A 16,543-nucleotide genomic window follows, 5' to 3' on the forward strand; every position below is an offset into this window, starting at 1 on the left:
GTTATTTTCAAAAAAACTTCTTCGGTACTCTTTTTGCAGTTTAAGCCCCGAAGGAATCGAATATTGCATTCTGATCCCTATAGTGAGGTTTTCAACAGTTTAATTGCCCTTTTTTTTTACCTCACCTATTTCTTATTTTCAGTGTTTAGTTTTTTTTTTTTTTTTTTTTTTTTTCCTTTATGAGTCTATTTTAGAATTTCAGTGCATGCTCTCAGCAAAAAGTTTATATATTCCACTATATAAAAACGTTGTTTTATCATTTATAAAAGCTCTTTTATAGAAATTGCTAGTCAGTTTTTTAATATTAAAAAAATTGCAATTGTTGATTTTTGATTCACCTAAAATCATGTCCATGCTCATTAATTCATTCCTTAAATCGGTCATCATCTTTTCTTGTCATGATTCAAATTATATATGATTTACTGTTTTTTTTTTTTTTCTCTCCCAATATTGTCCACTTATAAGTTATGAATCCTATGATTGGCTTAACTCTTTAAATTGATAAATAATATCTTTATTTTTTCGTAAGGGCTCCTCTAGGTATTATTATTATTTTTTTTTTCATTCTTGATTGTACTTATTTTTTAATCTCAACCGATATTGATTGTCAATTTAATAGATAATATTACACCATGATATAATAATATAAAAATTACAAAGATAATTAAATTCAAGTTAGATCTATATTAATAAATGTTAAAAAATTAAGTATATGTTAAAATAAAATTAATTCAATTAGTAAGTTATTCGCATTTACACTTATGATTATTAAAAGTAAACAATAATTAATAAAAAAGAAGAAGAGTATGGAGGGGCAAAATTTTAAAATTATTGTCAATGATAAAAACAAGAAAAGTAATGCAATGAGAAATTATTGTAAACAATAAAAAAGAACAAGTATAGATAATTATGAAAAACAAAAAAAAAAATCTAGGATTTTTTGGTAAATATATCAATTTATCTATAGAAATTTTCTATCTCATTTTTTTACTTACAGCTGAAGTACTACCTAAGTTGCACTAAGGCGTCTCATAAGGCTGGCTCAATTAAATCCGATAGTAGTTGTCTCTATCGACTAAAGTGGATGGTGAATGAAAAACATACTTTCTTATTGCAAAAGTGCTTGTGGGCTTAGATGAGAGTGGAGTTGCTTCACCTCCAATTGCTTTCTTTCCTCTCAACCTCGAACAGCCCCAAAACATCTCTTTCGTGGGCTAATCAATGTACCCCTACTAAATAGCTATCTAATGCAAATATCTCATTTATGAGCCTGAAATCTTTAAGGCAACTGAAAGCTAAGCAACCAAACCATAAGGCTCACTCGACCTGTATGGGTTCCCCCGCCAAGCTCTATCTTAGTGGATTCCAAACTTTTTATTGATAGAGATTTTCTATCTTCATTTTTGTTTGACGTTTATGTATTATCTTTTTGTCTCTATATTTTGTTTCCATTTTATATCTGGCTAGCAATATTTGATCAACCACCATGAACATGGTTGATTAATTAGTCAAACAATGGTGGTTGTAATTTCATCATCATGCATGACCCTGCGTACACGGTTGTGAATTATTAAATTATTAAACGAATAGACAAATGGCTCTTCTCTCCAATTCAATCAAACTCAATACCAACAATATATATATATATATATATATATATACATATATAATGAAACAGCAGACACATAACAAATATTAATTAAATCTGAATTTCGTCGAAAGGGATAGTACTTAAGATCCTTGATACAGGTAAAGAATATTGTTTTCACATTGCTCAGGTGCGAAAAGGAACTCAGAAGTAGGTTAATAATTCAGCAGTGGGTTGATAAACAATAGTATTATTTATAATATATATTATCTTTGACAAGATCAATGACCAGCAGCTGGCAAGGAATTATGGAATCTATGAACATATATATATATATATACAGTTTATTGCTTTTGTTTCATAAATATGAGCCAGGCTAATATATTGATATGAAGAAAAAACTATACATTTGATAACTTCCTGAACGTCATTTTTTCTTTCCTAAATTTTTTCACTTCTAAGCTCTAGCATTCACAATCCTAGTAACCCTTCGGTCTTATTATGAGTTTATGACTTCCATTTGGGCATAGAAATATCCATGATCCATAAAAATCTGCAGGTATTGTTATACTTAATTAATTAGCTCTCCTTGAAATGACGAGATTAACAAGGTATGTCATGATTAAAATCATGGCATGAATGATGGAGACAAAAATGATTCATTGGATTACATCATATACTTTCTCAGTCGGACAGTAATATTATAAGATTTTGATTGATTAATCCATGTTGGTGAAGATTAGATATTCATGGTTGTCTTCATCAATAGAGCTAAAAGTGATTGATTGACAATGGGAATGAAGAAAAAGCAATTCAAAATACTTATTTTGATATCATAATATATACAAGTCACAAGTATATATTGAAAATTAATTCCCGCCAAAAAATTTTTAAAAAAAAGTATATATTCGTTAGTTTTCTATCAAAACATCCTAAATTTTTCTATTTGAACCTTCATTATTAAACCTTATATTGCTTCACAATAATTTGAAATTTATGTAAATCTAATAAGACACTTAAATTTTTTTTAAAAGGTAAAATGAATTCAATTAGAATTTATATAAATTTTAAATATATTTATAAATCTCAACTTTTAGAAATTGAAAAGAATTATAAAAAATAAGAAGGGAAATTCTAACGGTTTTTTGTATGAGAAATCCTTAACTGAAAATTTCTGAATATACAAATGTACAAAATAAACTAAAATAGTTATATTCATTGTACAAATCAATTTGTGATGTTACTAAACTACTGAAAAAGATACTTCTAATTAATGACAATTGAACGTGATACTGGTGCTGTAATGATGATTATTTATCTGTCAACAATGATAAAGGAAACAAAGTTGCCCGTAAATATAATATAATATATATTGGAGAAAGTAGTTCATTTTAACCTAATGTCCATTTTATATTAGGCACCGAATGCCATTTAAAAGGCCAAAAAATAAAAAAAAACCATAATTTCTCTTTTATTTTTCCTTTTCAATTTCTTTTTTTATTATTATTTTTTATTTTTTGTTTTAATATTCTTACCCATCTCAACTTACATGAAAAACAATACTTAATATATGAAAGCTTTGAAGATTAGGCTTCATATTGAATATTGATTTTTGTATTATATGAGAGATGAATAAGACTATTAAAATAAAACTAAAAAATGGAAAAAAAAAACCAAAAAAAAAAAAAAAAAAAACAAAAGAGAAATCATGTTTGTTTGAACTAAATGGCATTTGGTGCCTGGCTATGACACAAACATTTGTTGACCAATATAAGATGGGAAAGATAAAATTTTTTTGGAGAAAGATGTACTTATGATGGTTGGAATTTTGAACACACATTCATATATATATAAATTGATATTAATGTACCCAAAAAAAATAAAAAAAAATAAAAAAATACCGATGTTGAAAATCATTATAAGTATTTACTATAGACATGCATGATTGATCTAAAATTTTTAATAATAATGATATTAAATATCTACTGGAAAGGAATATTGCTTTTATATATATATATATAGATTTGATTCTGAATGATACGTATACACTTCCTTTTTTGGTTGAATAATTTTTTTAGCTTTCTTGCAAAAATAAAACGTTTGTAATAATAATGATTAATTAAATTAGAGTCCGAATATCAAGTTGATCCCAGCAAAATGTTGATCACGCCCAAATAAAAAAATCTCAAGTTTGATTCTCTGACCGATCACTACCCAGGAATATTTATATTTTATAGGGTAGGTAATATAACGATTAAAAAAGTAAAAGCAAATCTTGACAACTTGTACATAATTTGTAATATATATTGATTCTATAGGTTTATATTTAATTAGTTTATATTTAATTATATGAAAGCCCTGTATTTTGGAGAGCACGTCAATGCTACACCCACAATTCAAAAAATTAAAGCATCACCTAGAGGCTAGAACTCACAATTTCAATTTCAGCTCAACAAATCTCTTCGACATTGAAAACAATGCATTTGACAATGTTTAAATCAAACTTACAAAATGTACTCACATGACAATAATAAATTAATCATAACAAAAAATCTTTTCGAATATAATATATTGTAATATGATATAATCAATTTGACATTTTCACGAAATACAAAGGTGACATTGATTAATGAAATATGTAGGACACATTGACCCTCACGCAGAAAGGAAAAAAGAAAAAAAAGAAAAAGAAAAAGTGTTTATATGTAAAGGTAAATCACACACTGATTGAGTTTTTTTTTCCATATATCCTTCATTTCTTAATCATTGCACATATACTCTCTATTTTAGTTATTTCACATATATATTTTATTTTCTAGTGTTTGCACATATACCATCTAGTTTTTTGAATAGACATATGCCTTTTAGTTGATTATGATGAGTTTAAAATTCCATAAGTAGCCAACCATATATACCATCATTATTCTACTCATAAGCTTGGTTTAATTATTGTACTGTTGAAAAAACATTTTCTAGTTCAAAGTTCAATCTTCAATTTGGGTAACCAAAAAAAGAAAAAAAGAAAAAAAAATACCACATCCCTTTTAATGAAAAAATAAAAAAATATACTATCATCATTCCATTCAAATGATAATAATAATTATTATTAATAATAAAGAATAATAATTATTAATAATAATAAAGAGTATAACTATTATCCTTTTTATAAAGAGTTGGTGGCCGAAGCACGTCTATAATTTTTTTTTTTTTTTTTTTTGGGAAAATGTATGGATCATGCATGTACCAAGTAAACTATGGCACCCGGATATATATATATATATATATATATATATATATATAACATAAAATAAAATAAAATAAAAAAGTCAATAACTGATCTGTATACTCTTTGCAATGAGTTTTTAGAATAAAAAGAAAACGCATATAAAAGGTTGAGTACATATTACTTGCTAATTAATTTAACTAATAAATATAAAGTTTGGAATAATATTAATTATTTTAAATGAAGTTAACATAAAACAAATTAATAGAACCTTTCGAAGTGGAAAGACCTTTTTTTATTTTTCCCCCCTCCTCATAGATTATATATAATTTCTCATAGATATATAATTGGTCATCTTTGGTCAACATTAATATTGTTCACTCCTAAAATGCAGAAAGTTCCATTTCTTTACCTTTTTACTTTAAATACTTCAGAGAAGGAATTAAATCACGTAGGAAATCAGATCTATGAATAACAACCTCTTTCTGTAACATGTCATGTCCACACAATCTCTAGACACGCCTGAGAGATTTACTAGATTCTCAGTTTAGCAAAAAAAATTTTCTCTATCCCTCTCTCCCTTGTTGATCTTCTGTCTTTTATCCATGGAGGTCCCAACAGTATCTTTGGTTATCCCGCCCTCAAACTCAATCCCTGCTGAGCCACCAAAAATAATTAGCGCCAAAATGCTAGCTGAATCAGCTAGCCTCACCTCTGCAATTCCTTCTGCATACTATTTCTCTGAAGATTCTTATGAGCTGGCAGATCCAAATGATCCTGAATTTCAACTCCCCACCATTGATTTCTCCCTCCTCACCTCTGATTCTCCTGATCAGCGCTCAAAAATGCTACATGAACTTGCCAATATTTGCCGCGACTGGGGCTGCTTCTTGGTACATACATACAACATGAGGTTTTTGAATTAGCATACATGTCATGCTTTTTCCAATATTATGATATGTTGGAAAAATGTTCCAACATAAATGGCACGGTGTTATTCATTAAAAGGAAAAAAACAAAGAGTTAAACGTGTTAAAGTATTAATTAAAGGTGCTTATTGTATTTTCATACGCTAAAAATTTTTGTGAGCGAGACTAATAATTTTATTTTACTAAGCGTGGTTGTCCAACTTACAATGGACTTCTATATCCCGCTAATGGGATGCAGACTCCAGGAAAAGCCAGGCAACACCAAGTAGAGACCGACTACACATAATGAAACTTATATACAAATATGAAAATCTTACTGATATTGCTTAATCAGGTGACGAACCATGGAGTGACAGAGAGCCTGAAGCAGGCTATGATCGAAGCTGCTGATAGATTTTTCAATTTAACAGAGGAGGAAAAACACAACATTGCTAAGAAGTATGAAGCCGATCCAACCCAGATCAGGTACGGAACCAGTTATAACGCCAGGTCGGAAAAAGTTCGACTCTGGAGAGATTTCATCAAGCTCAGACTGCATCCCGATTTCCCCACTCTCAATGAAAACGATGGCTACAGGTATATAAATACATATATATAGATATCCATGCGTACTCTTTTCCACTTTCATTACCATCTAATTAAGCTGAAACTCTAATTTTTTGGTTTATGCTACTTGTATGGCTATATATGCATGCAGTGAGGTTGCAATGAAATATAGCAAAAAAACAAGAGAAATAGCAACTGAACTGGTAGAAGCAATATCAGAGAGCTTAGGATTAGATCCAAACTACATATACAAGGCATTGGATTTGGATAGTGGCGTTCAGTTCTTGCTAGCAAACTACTATCCACCATGCCCACAACCCGAACTCGCAATGGGTCTTTCTCATCATACGGATCAGTGCCTCATTACCATTCTCACCGACAATGATGTTAGTGGCCTTCAAGTCCTTCACAATCACAAGTGGGTCACTGTCACCTCCACTCCTAAAACTTTTCTCGTTATCCTTGCTGACCAGATGCAGGTAAATTACTAATTATAAAAAATATTATTTGCCCATCGTCAATGAAACTCATATAGTCTTGTAGAAATTTAATCATACTTAAAAAGTAATCCTTTTTAATCTTATTATTTGTTAACAGTGGTGGTAATCATGGATCATTGCTTACATAGGTATTACTCATTACTTTCTTGGTTGAATTTAATTATGCAATGAATTTTTATTTTAAAATTGTAATTCGAAAAAAATAAATCTCATTTTAAATAGCTATTTAAATTGTTAAATGATATATCGATTTCATTAATGATTTACAGATGATAACAAATAATATATTTTTTAATTTTTTCACATTAAGTTTGTACTTTAAAAAATTAAATACAATAATCTCTTATAAGTTTTATTCTTGATGAGTAGTAGTGGTTATAAATATTAAAAAGCAAATTAATATTTTTTATCTCTTAAGACATTTTTGTATTTCTTTAATATAATTTTGCTATTATTTTGTGGACATGGAAATTATTATTATCAGATTGTGACGAATGGAAAATATAAGAGCGCTATGCATAGAGGAAGAGTAAACAAAGAAGCAAAAAGAATATCGTTAGCCTCACTGCATGGACCTTCATTTGAAACCCTTGTAACTCCATCGCCGGTGCTGGTCGAGAGAGAAGGGAAAGCACCGTTGTATAGATCCATCAAGTATAGAGAATATGTGGAACTTCAGCATCGCAGCAGGATGGACCTTAAGTGTGCTTTGGACCAAATTCTAATCTAATTGTTATAATGCTGGCGTTTTTGTTGTCTGAAAAGTGGGTGTGGGTCATGATTTTTGTGTTATTTTATTGGTTATAATAATTAAAGCAGCAAATATTGTGTTTGTTCACCTGCTTTAATTATTTCATTCTGCGTTTTGGTCGTGAAAACCTTTTTTTAATGTATGAGACATTTGTTTAATGGTTTTATATTGAATTCATGCTTTTCGGATCCAGCTTCAATTCCTGTCTCTAAAATTGAATTTTAGATGTACCTGAATTCATTACTTAATTGGGCGGCGCTAGATCTGAAACTAAGTGGCCACTTAAAATTTGCTTCGTATCTAAGTTAAAAAATAATTGTCATGGATTTATTTTTTATCCCATAATCCCTGTTACAATACATATCATGACATATCATATTTATGTATTTTATTTATCCACATTGTTTTAAGCATAAGAAGAGATATTTTATTTGCATTTTTTTATTATAAAAATATTTGGCATTTAACTTTAAAATTCTTGGAAGGTAGTTTTTCTTTTCTTTAAATAGTTTGTATAATAATATATGGTGAGAAAAATTAAATAGTCCTTAAACTATAATCTCTTTTTACAAAATTATATGGGATCCATACGATGTAATAAAGCTTTGTAAGAGGAGATTAGATAGTCTTGGGACCACTTAAAATTTGCTTCGTAGCTAAGGAAAACAATAATGGTCTCTCTTACATGCAGGTAACAATTGCACCGTGCCAATAATTAATTAATCACATCCATAACATAAATTGAACTTTTTTCAGACTTACGTGATATTAAAGTAAAATATATAATCGCTATAAAATAATTGTTGAGAATTCAATTATAAAAAAATTATTATATCACTTTCTAATGGTTACAAATATTTTATCAAAAAATAATAATAATAATGGTCACAAATAAGTTTTTTCCTACCTCTTTTGCAATTATTTGTCTAACTGACATGTTCATATGCATCTTATTTGAAAAGTATTATATACATACATGGTTATAACATGGAAATAAAATTTTTTATTAGTATTATACTTTTTTTTCTAGAAAAATGTAAGTTTTTTTTTTTTTTTTTTTTTTCCCTTTTGGAAGGCATGCCATGGCATTCTTCCTTATTGGAGCAGAAGATATGGTGCATGGGTTTTGGTTTTAGCCAATGAATTTATCAAAAAAAAAAAAAAAATTTCATAATTTGACTTTATTTATTATTATATTTTTTTTTTTGGTTGAATATCTTATTTTGACTTTTCGAGTATTGGATTATTGAACAATAGTAAAATAAATATATCGAAAGATCTTTGGTTTTAACAAAATGATCCTGATTACGACCCAAGAAAAAAAAATGACCCTCATTTTCCAATGGTTTTATTTTATAACGAATAGTCTTTATTTTGGTTATTATCATTTTCGTAAATAACATATGTCATTTTATGTGACTAGTTCATATATATTTTTCAAAAGTTTGGTCTGGACTTATCACCAGCGAACAACATTTACATATATATATATATATATATATTGTCACCCTTTTATTTATTTGTTCACTTTAGCTTCATGCATCACGCTTTTGTATTTACCATCGGTCACAATCATCAAAATTTCAACAAATAATATTTTATATCAATTAAATATATATATATATATATATATCTATAAATATGTATATATGAAGAGAATCCAAAGATTCGAGATCTATGTATAAATGAATATTATATACCTGCATTCGGTCACTGCAAGAAAGCTTTAGGAGTGGAGAAATAGAAGTAACAGAGACCCATTTTCCATTAATGCAAGCTGCAAAGAGTTTGTAGATAGACAAAGAGGCCCATCACCTGCAAAAAGCCATCATTCAGGATAGTACCTTAACAGGAAAAAACAAAAAAAACAAAACAAAAAAACCTGATCGACTATCACGCCTGCGAATTTAGAAATTATGATGGAGTCTTGGTATGTTCGGCTATTACATTGGCATGTCCCAAAAAGCCATTTCAGTGAAACTCTCAGTGCTCCATTTTCAAAAAAAAAAAAAATTGAAGGGTCCCCTATGGAACAGGAAAGTCAGAAAAGAGAAACAGCCCTGGAAATGTGTTTTGAATGAACTTTTCAAAGAGCGTTGAAGCTCTGAGCAAGAATCGGGAAGCGTGTTTGACCTGCATAAACCGGTCATTGTCCTTATAAGACAGGTCGGGTACGATGCACAGCTGATATGGCTTTTATTAGGAGAGGTGAGAATAGAGAAACCAATATTGGTGGGAATTTGAGATTGATAAGGGTCACTGGGATGTGCAGGAGCAAGATAGGCCTAGGCCAGCAGATTTCAGCAAACTTTTTTGGGGCTTGACAAAACTACAGGAGTGTCTATGGACAATTAGAGGAAGAAAGAAGTAAAAAGAGTGAGAATTAAGACGTTTTTAATTAGTGATTGTGGACAATGGATCGTATAATACCAATCAGTTTCTAAGTACATTTTATTTTATTAAATTAAAGTTCACATCTTCATTTACATAAGAATTCATTTACATAAGAATTAAATGGTTATCAAAAAGTAGATTTTAATTTAATAAAATTAAATAGACCTTATTTAAATTTAATTATATATAATATTATATTAATGGAAAATGGTGTTTTACTGAAGGATCTGGCTTTCCATGGTTAATTTTCAAATATGATGGGTTTATTTTAAAGCCCGTATTTGGTAGATTTGGTTAAGCCCATTGAGGTTGGTTTTTAAAGGGGCAAATTGCAAAGCTTTAGCCATTAGATGAATTCACCCAAATAAAGCCCATTGAGATAGATTTGTATCGTTGGTCTTTATGTTAAATATTAAACGGAAACAAACTGTAAATTGTAAAAACTTCAAAGTAAAAAATAATAAAAATAAATATTATTATTTTTCAATAAGTTAGTAAAATAATGCAAATGTAATTTTTCAAAAATAAAAATAATTTTTTTTACATATAATAAATATTCCAAAAAATAAATAAATAAAAACCAATAAAATTTTTTGAATATGTAAAGAAAGAAAATTCCATAGATTATTATAAAAATGCTAATCTAATTTTTTTAAAATAAAAATAATAATTTGGGCATAATTTAGAGAGTAAAAGTATCTCTAAAATAGAAAAGAAAAATTTTAATTATTTTTGTAAAATGTGTTCTGTTATTTATTATATATATTTTTATATTTATATTGGTGAGAAGAAGAAGAAGAAGAAGAAGAAGTGGAACGGTCCCAACGTTTTTTTTTTTTTCATTTATTTTATAAAATAAGTTTTTGTTAATTAATTAAAACATGTTATTTTTTATTTTATATATAATTTTTCCCTTTTTAATAATGTTTAATTACTTTTTAACCTTTCTTCAATTAAATTTGATGAAAATTACTAATGGTGAGAGGTATTCTTAAATTGTTTCAAACTTCTAAGTATGATTTAAAATAAGGATAAATTTTGAAGGATGTAAGTGAAGTTAAATTTTTTTTTCCCCGAAAGGTAGATTTGAGGTCTCATAAAAGCGAAGAAATGTGTGTGCACTACACGTCATTTAACGGTAAAACCCAATAGAGTTAAAAGGTTTATCCTGCTGGTGCCAATGTTCACAAAGTGTGGGGGGTATTCATGATACGTACAAAGATTAGGGGTTGAAATGCTAAACTAGCTTTGCTAAAGCTTCGGGTCGTCAATGGTCAAAAATAAAGAAAGGACAAACTTAATGAGGAAAAAAAAGGTAAACAAAGGGTATGATAGTTCTTATAATAATTGTTATTTGAATAATTATTGATGAAAAAGAAACATAAATGATAAAGGAATAATTAATGCAGTTTATTTAATTTACAGATATATCCTCTACACACAATATCTCAATCAAATATTAATTAGGGTAGTTTTGGAATATAAGTTTCGTTAAACTCATTTTCTTAATTTTTTTTCCCTCCTCTTCTCAATTTTAGTGGAAAATTAAGCTAGCTAAAATAAAAATAACTTTTTTTTTTTTTTTCTCTTTCTCCCAATTCAAACATGCTATTGACCCACATGGACCAACAGTGTCGGTCCTCCACTATCATTTAGGAATCTTTTGCTTTTGATTTTTCTTTTTGGTCATATGTGTACGGTGAATATTCATTGAATATCTATTTCACATTAAAGAAAAAAAGAAAAAAAAAACTATTCTGAAGAATTATATTTCTTCCATATATATATTATGTGTTTTTGTATTGTGGTTTTCAATTATACTTGTTATATAGTAGTAATGTAGTATATATCCAACACCAAATTAATTAAAGTGCACTGCTTTAATTGTTTACTAATATTTTGTTGTGAAATTTTATAACTGATAAATTTATATAATATTCTTATGAATAAATTAGTAAACAAAAGATTAAGTCAAATTAATCACTATCCAAAATATTAAAAATAAGTTGTACCCGTAATCTTATGAATAAATTAATCACCTATTCTAAATGGCACTAAGTTTTACTGCAAATAGATTCAAATATTGAAACTTTCCCTTGGCTTCTAAAAGTCTTGGACAATACTTTTATCTTGGTAGAGCTTTTGTATCTTTTAAGAGTTTTGGAAAGAAGATAAGCCATACAACTGAAACCATATCTTTCTTTTCTTTTTTTTTTCTTTTTTTTTTTAAAGCTGAAAAAAAAAACCCATATCTTTCTTTTGCATTGTTAAAACATCAAAAATCCATGTAATGTTGTGCGTGCGTAACATTTTTTATTTGATTTGCTTGCATATCATTCCACACACACACATAAATAAAGATATATATATATATATATATATAGACATGTACACCCATGGATCTCTCATGTTTATATAATATATTTTGGTATAACAAAATATTCTATCAATTATAGACTTTTTGCACCTGCATCATGCACATACTTTACAAAATGATATTAAATACATATATATATATATATTGCTTTTTTTCTTTTTTTTGGTAAATATATATATATTTACATTGCTTGTTGCAGTAGTACTAAAATAATTAAATGAAAACCAAATCATTATTATACATGTACATGAATTCATAGTGACAAAGTTGTCAACGTTATGTGCTGTCGGTGATAATCATTAGAGCCTAGGAGTCAAATCCATTACCAAAAAAAAAACAAAGATAAAGGCCTAGGATTCAGTTCCTTCACGTGACAATCAATACTCTTCTATAAATACATATACATATATGATCCATTTCCTATCCAATGCATCTTCTTTTTTAGTTTTTTTAATCATTTTTAAGAAAATGATTTAAAAATCAAGTTAATAGTTTTAAATGAATTTTATAATATATTAAAATTTTATTTAAAAAAATAAATATTATAAGAATTTGATAAATTATAAATATATTTTTAAATTTTATCTATTGAACAAACTGATTAGTTGTTAAAATTTCTTTTATAGTTTTATTATTAAGATATAAATCTACTATATATATATATAATCAAGTTTTTATCAAATTAGATGCAGTTGAAATGAAGCCATCGATTCAACCGTTCACACAGTTCTTCATCAGACTAATTTTTTTCAAATCATTTTTTAATTATTAGATTATTTTAAAAAATAAAATTAAAAAATTTATTTATGATTATATTAATTTTTATAATATTTATTTTATCAAATAGAATTTTAGTCTATTATTAATTTTAAATGTCTAACAGTAAAAGTGCTTGTATTAAAACCATTGACTTGATGATTAATATGAGTCTTACTTTTGTGTAGATATACATATATGTCAAACATTTTCATAACGTTAAGATCTCATCGAAAAGCCTTTTGTACTCACTCCTACTATCTTTTGGTCATTCATAATCCATGGCACCGACATCTTCTGTGCTAGTCCAGCCGGTAGTCTCAGACCGAGCGGCAACACAGCCACCCATAATAACCAGTGCAAAAACCCTCGCCGAATCTGCTACTCTCACTTCCCTCCCTTCCGATTACTCTTTCACTGAAGATCCATACCAACCGGCCGATCCTAATGACCCTCAATACACAGTTCCCACTATTGATTTCTCCCTCCTCACCTCTTCTTCTCCTGGCCACCGCTCCAAAATTATCCAAGACCTCCGCAAAGTTTGTCAGGAATGGGGCTGCTTCACGGTAACTATCACCATATATGAACCATCTTTTGCTTAAATTTGAACTGTTTTACATATTCATGACTTGCTGTTGCAAAAATGTTGATATATATATATATATATATATATGAATGGTTGATCATATTTAATTAGGTGATCAATCATGGAGTGCCGGAGAGCCTGATGCAAGCCATGGTTGATGCTTATTTCAAATTTTTCAACCTCACCGAGGAAGAGAAGAGCAACATTGAAACCAACCACGGTGCAGACCGAGCTCAGATGAAGTACGGCACCAGTTACAATGTCGGATCCGAGAAAGTCCGTCTCTGGAGAGATTTCATCAAGATGAGAGTTCATCCTGATTTTCACACTCTCAATAAGCCCGAAGGCTTCAGGTACTCTATATATATTAATTTTGTTAAAAAAATAAATTAAGACGTTTCTACTGGTAGTATGCTGTCTGATGTGAGATCTGTTGTGTTTTTTAGCATTCACATTTTTTTTTTCTTTCTTTTTCTTCTTACATTTTCATTAAATATATTTTATTTTTTTTCAATTTTTTCTCTTTTTTAAGCGAGGTTGCGATGGAGTACAGCAAGAAAACCAGAGAAGTAGCAGCAGAGCTGATAAAAGCCATATCAGAGAGCTTGGGATTAGACGAAAACTATATTCACAAGGCTTTGAATTTGGATCGAGGGGTACAGTTCTTGCTGACCAACTACTATCCACCATGCCCACAACCTGAACTCGCAATGGGTCTCTCACATCATACAGATCAGTGCCTTATAACCATTCTTGCAGATAATGACGTCAGTGGTCTTCAAGTAGAACATAATGGCAAATGGGTCTCTGTTACTTCTGTTCCCAAAGCTTTCTTCGTCATCCTTGCTGACCAGATGCAGGTATACATATTTAGCATTTTTTCTATGGCGTATATTATCAGCTAATATATTATCTAACTTTGGATGCCTAACGTCAGATGCGTAAATTATGGTATATATTTGATATGTATTATAAAAAAATATTACAAGAAATTAAAAAAAATATATTTATAGTTATTCAATTTGAATAACTTTTATATCAATTTGTATAATTTTTATAATTTAATAACTATGGACGACTTTCCTCGCAATATCTATACACTACTTAGCAAACCTAGGTGGCCAATGATATGGATGCTCGTAGTGGGGCAATAGTGAAAAAAAAAAAAAAGTAAAATATTCAGTAGTGAATTCTTTAAAAAAAAAAAAAGGTATTGTTTAAATTTATTAAAATAAAATATATACAATAATTAGGAAATATTTCAACTCAATCATATATCGATTTAGCCAAAAAAAATTATACACATTTCAAAAAAAATTTATTTATTGAGTAAATCATTAAAAAAATATATTGTATTTATCGAAATAGACCCTTCATTATTTCTAATCTCCAAAATATACTTTTATGAAAACTGTAATAAAATAAAATATACACAATTGGAATTTTATAAAAAAATTAATAATAGTTATAAATATTCAATATTTGTAAGTAAAATACAAAGAGTTCATACATATGTTTGCTATTTACTTTTTTTTAAAAAAAAAAAAAAAACAACATTGCAATAGTTACATAATTTTCTTGTGTGTTTGATATGTTTATTTTTATTTTAGATTGAATAGAGTGTTAGAAATGTAGTTTGCTTAGATTAGGATAAGAGATTATAAATTACAAACTATTAAAAGTAAAGTAATATTTTAGAAAAAATAAAATTAAGAAGTGACTTATTAGCATGAATAAAAGTTTCAAAAAGCATAAAATGGGGCCCAAAGAAACAAATGAATCATAGATGATATAGGGAATATTATATTGTCTCTCCAAACTATGATTCATAACCAAAAGGAAAAAGAATAAAAGACAAACTTTTATGGGGAAGGGGGGTCATTCCCCATGCTACAATTTGGCTCTCACCCTATGTAGAGGAATATTACAATATTATTATATAAAGCAATTTTTTTTTTTTTTTCAAATTTGGGTGAATTAGATTCTGACAAACGGAAAGTACAAGAGTGTGATGCATCAAGCAAGAGTGAACAAAGAAGAAGAAAGGATATCCATAGCCTCATTGCATGGACCTTCTTTTGATACGCTTGTTTCCCCGTCGCCGGAGCTGATCGAAAGAGAAGGCGGAGCTCCGATATACAGAGCCATTAATTATAGAGAGTACGTGGATCTTCAGCAACGCTGCAGGATGAATCTCAAGGCCGCTTTGGACGAGATTCGAATCTAATTATGTAAACGTGTCAGTTTTTCATTTGTTTAATTAAAACTGTGGGGTTTTATATATAATTGTATTATTAGGTTTATGTGTTTTGACTTTTGACCATAATAAGCACTCTGTGATTGAAGCAGCAGAATTGTTGTAATCGGCTGCTTTCGGTTTCCTTTTCCTTTTAGTTTGTGATGTTTAAATAAGATTGTTTTTTTATTGATTTGGTGAATTTTAAATTTAAAGTTTAAATAACATTGTTTGTATCGATCAGCTCTAGTATAGTGCGTGCTGATTTTGTATAATAATAGATGCATTGTTAAATTGATGGTGCATCTGTTATGGTGTGAGATTGGTGCTTATTTTAACAAAATTTTTTCATTGATTTGATGAATTTTAAATTAAAAATTTATTTGGAATTTTTATATTTGACCGGTCGTAGAACTTTAAAAAAATACATTTTAAGGTTCAAAATTTAAATCTTAATTTGGATGAAATTCTCTTTCTTCTACTTATAATGAGTTTAGTGTTGTTAAATTTCTTTTGAGCCATATTATTATAAGTATAATATTCTTAATTAGAGAGGCATATCTTGTGATTTTTTTGCTTTTATTTACTGAAACATGATTAAGATGTGTAATTGAAATTACAATTTTATATTAGTATTTGGGACTTGCAATATTT

At 28.4% G+C, this 16,543-nt stretch overlaps 2 protein-coding genes across 3 annotated transcripts; both read left to right on the forward strand.

Annotated features, from left to right (window-relative positions):
- Positions 1–5,164: 5,164 nt before the first annotated feature.
- Positions 5,165–7,699, forward strand: LOC107411860 (2-oxoglutarate-dependent dioxygenase 19). Of its 2 annotated transcripts, XM_060812333.1 has the most exons (5): positions 5,166–5,704; positions 6,075–6,316; positions 6,438–6,765; positions 6,884–6,914; positions 7,271–7,406. In XM_060812333.1, exons 1-4 carry the CDS (start codon positions 5,417–5,419, stop codon positions 6,890–6,892), a joined length of 867 nt encoding a protein of 288 aa, XP_060668316.1. In that variant the 5' UTR covers positions 5,166–5,416; the 3' UTR covers positions 6,893–6,914; positions 7,271–7,406. The 2 variants fall into 2 exon arrangements, with proteins under 2 accessions (XP_015875012.3, XP_060668316.1); XM_016019526.4 differs by lacking the exon at positions 6,884–6,914 and having other exon boundaries at positions 5,165–5,704; positions 7,271–7,699.
- A 5,555-nt stretch (positions 7,700–13,254) lies between these two features.
- On the forward strand, positions 13,255–16,091 carry LOC107411892 (2-oxoglutarate-dependent dioxygenase 19). The gene is made up of 4 exons (XM_016019562.4): positions 13,255–13,633; positions 13,765–14,006; positions 14,186–14,513; positions 15,635–16,091. The coding sequence occupies exons 1-4, from the start codon at positions 13,346–13,348 to the stop codon at positions 15,878–15,880; spliced, it is 1,104 nt and encodes a 367-aa protein (XP_015875048.1). The 5' UTR covers positions 13,255–13,345; the 3' UTR covers positions 15,881–16,091.
- Positions 16,092–16,543: the final 452 nt, after the last annotated feature.

The sequence above is a fragment of the Ziziphus jujuba genome, chromosome 10 (assembly GCF_031755915.1).
Source record: "Ziziphus jujuba cultivar Dongzao chromosome 10, ASM3175591v1".
Classification (NCBI taxonomy): Eukaryota; Viridiplantae; Streptophyta; class Magnoliopsida; order Rosales; family Rhamnaceae; genus Ziziphus; species Ziziphus jujuba.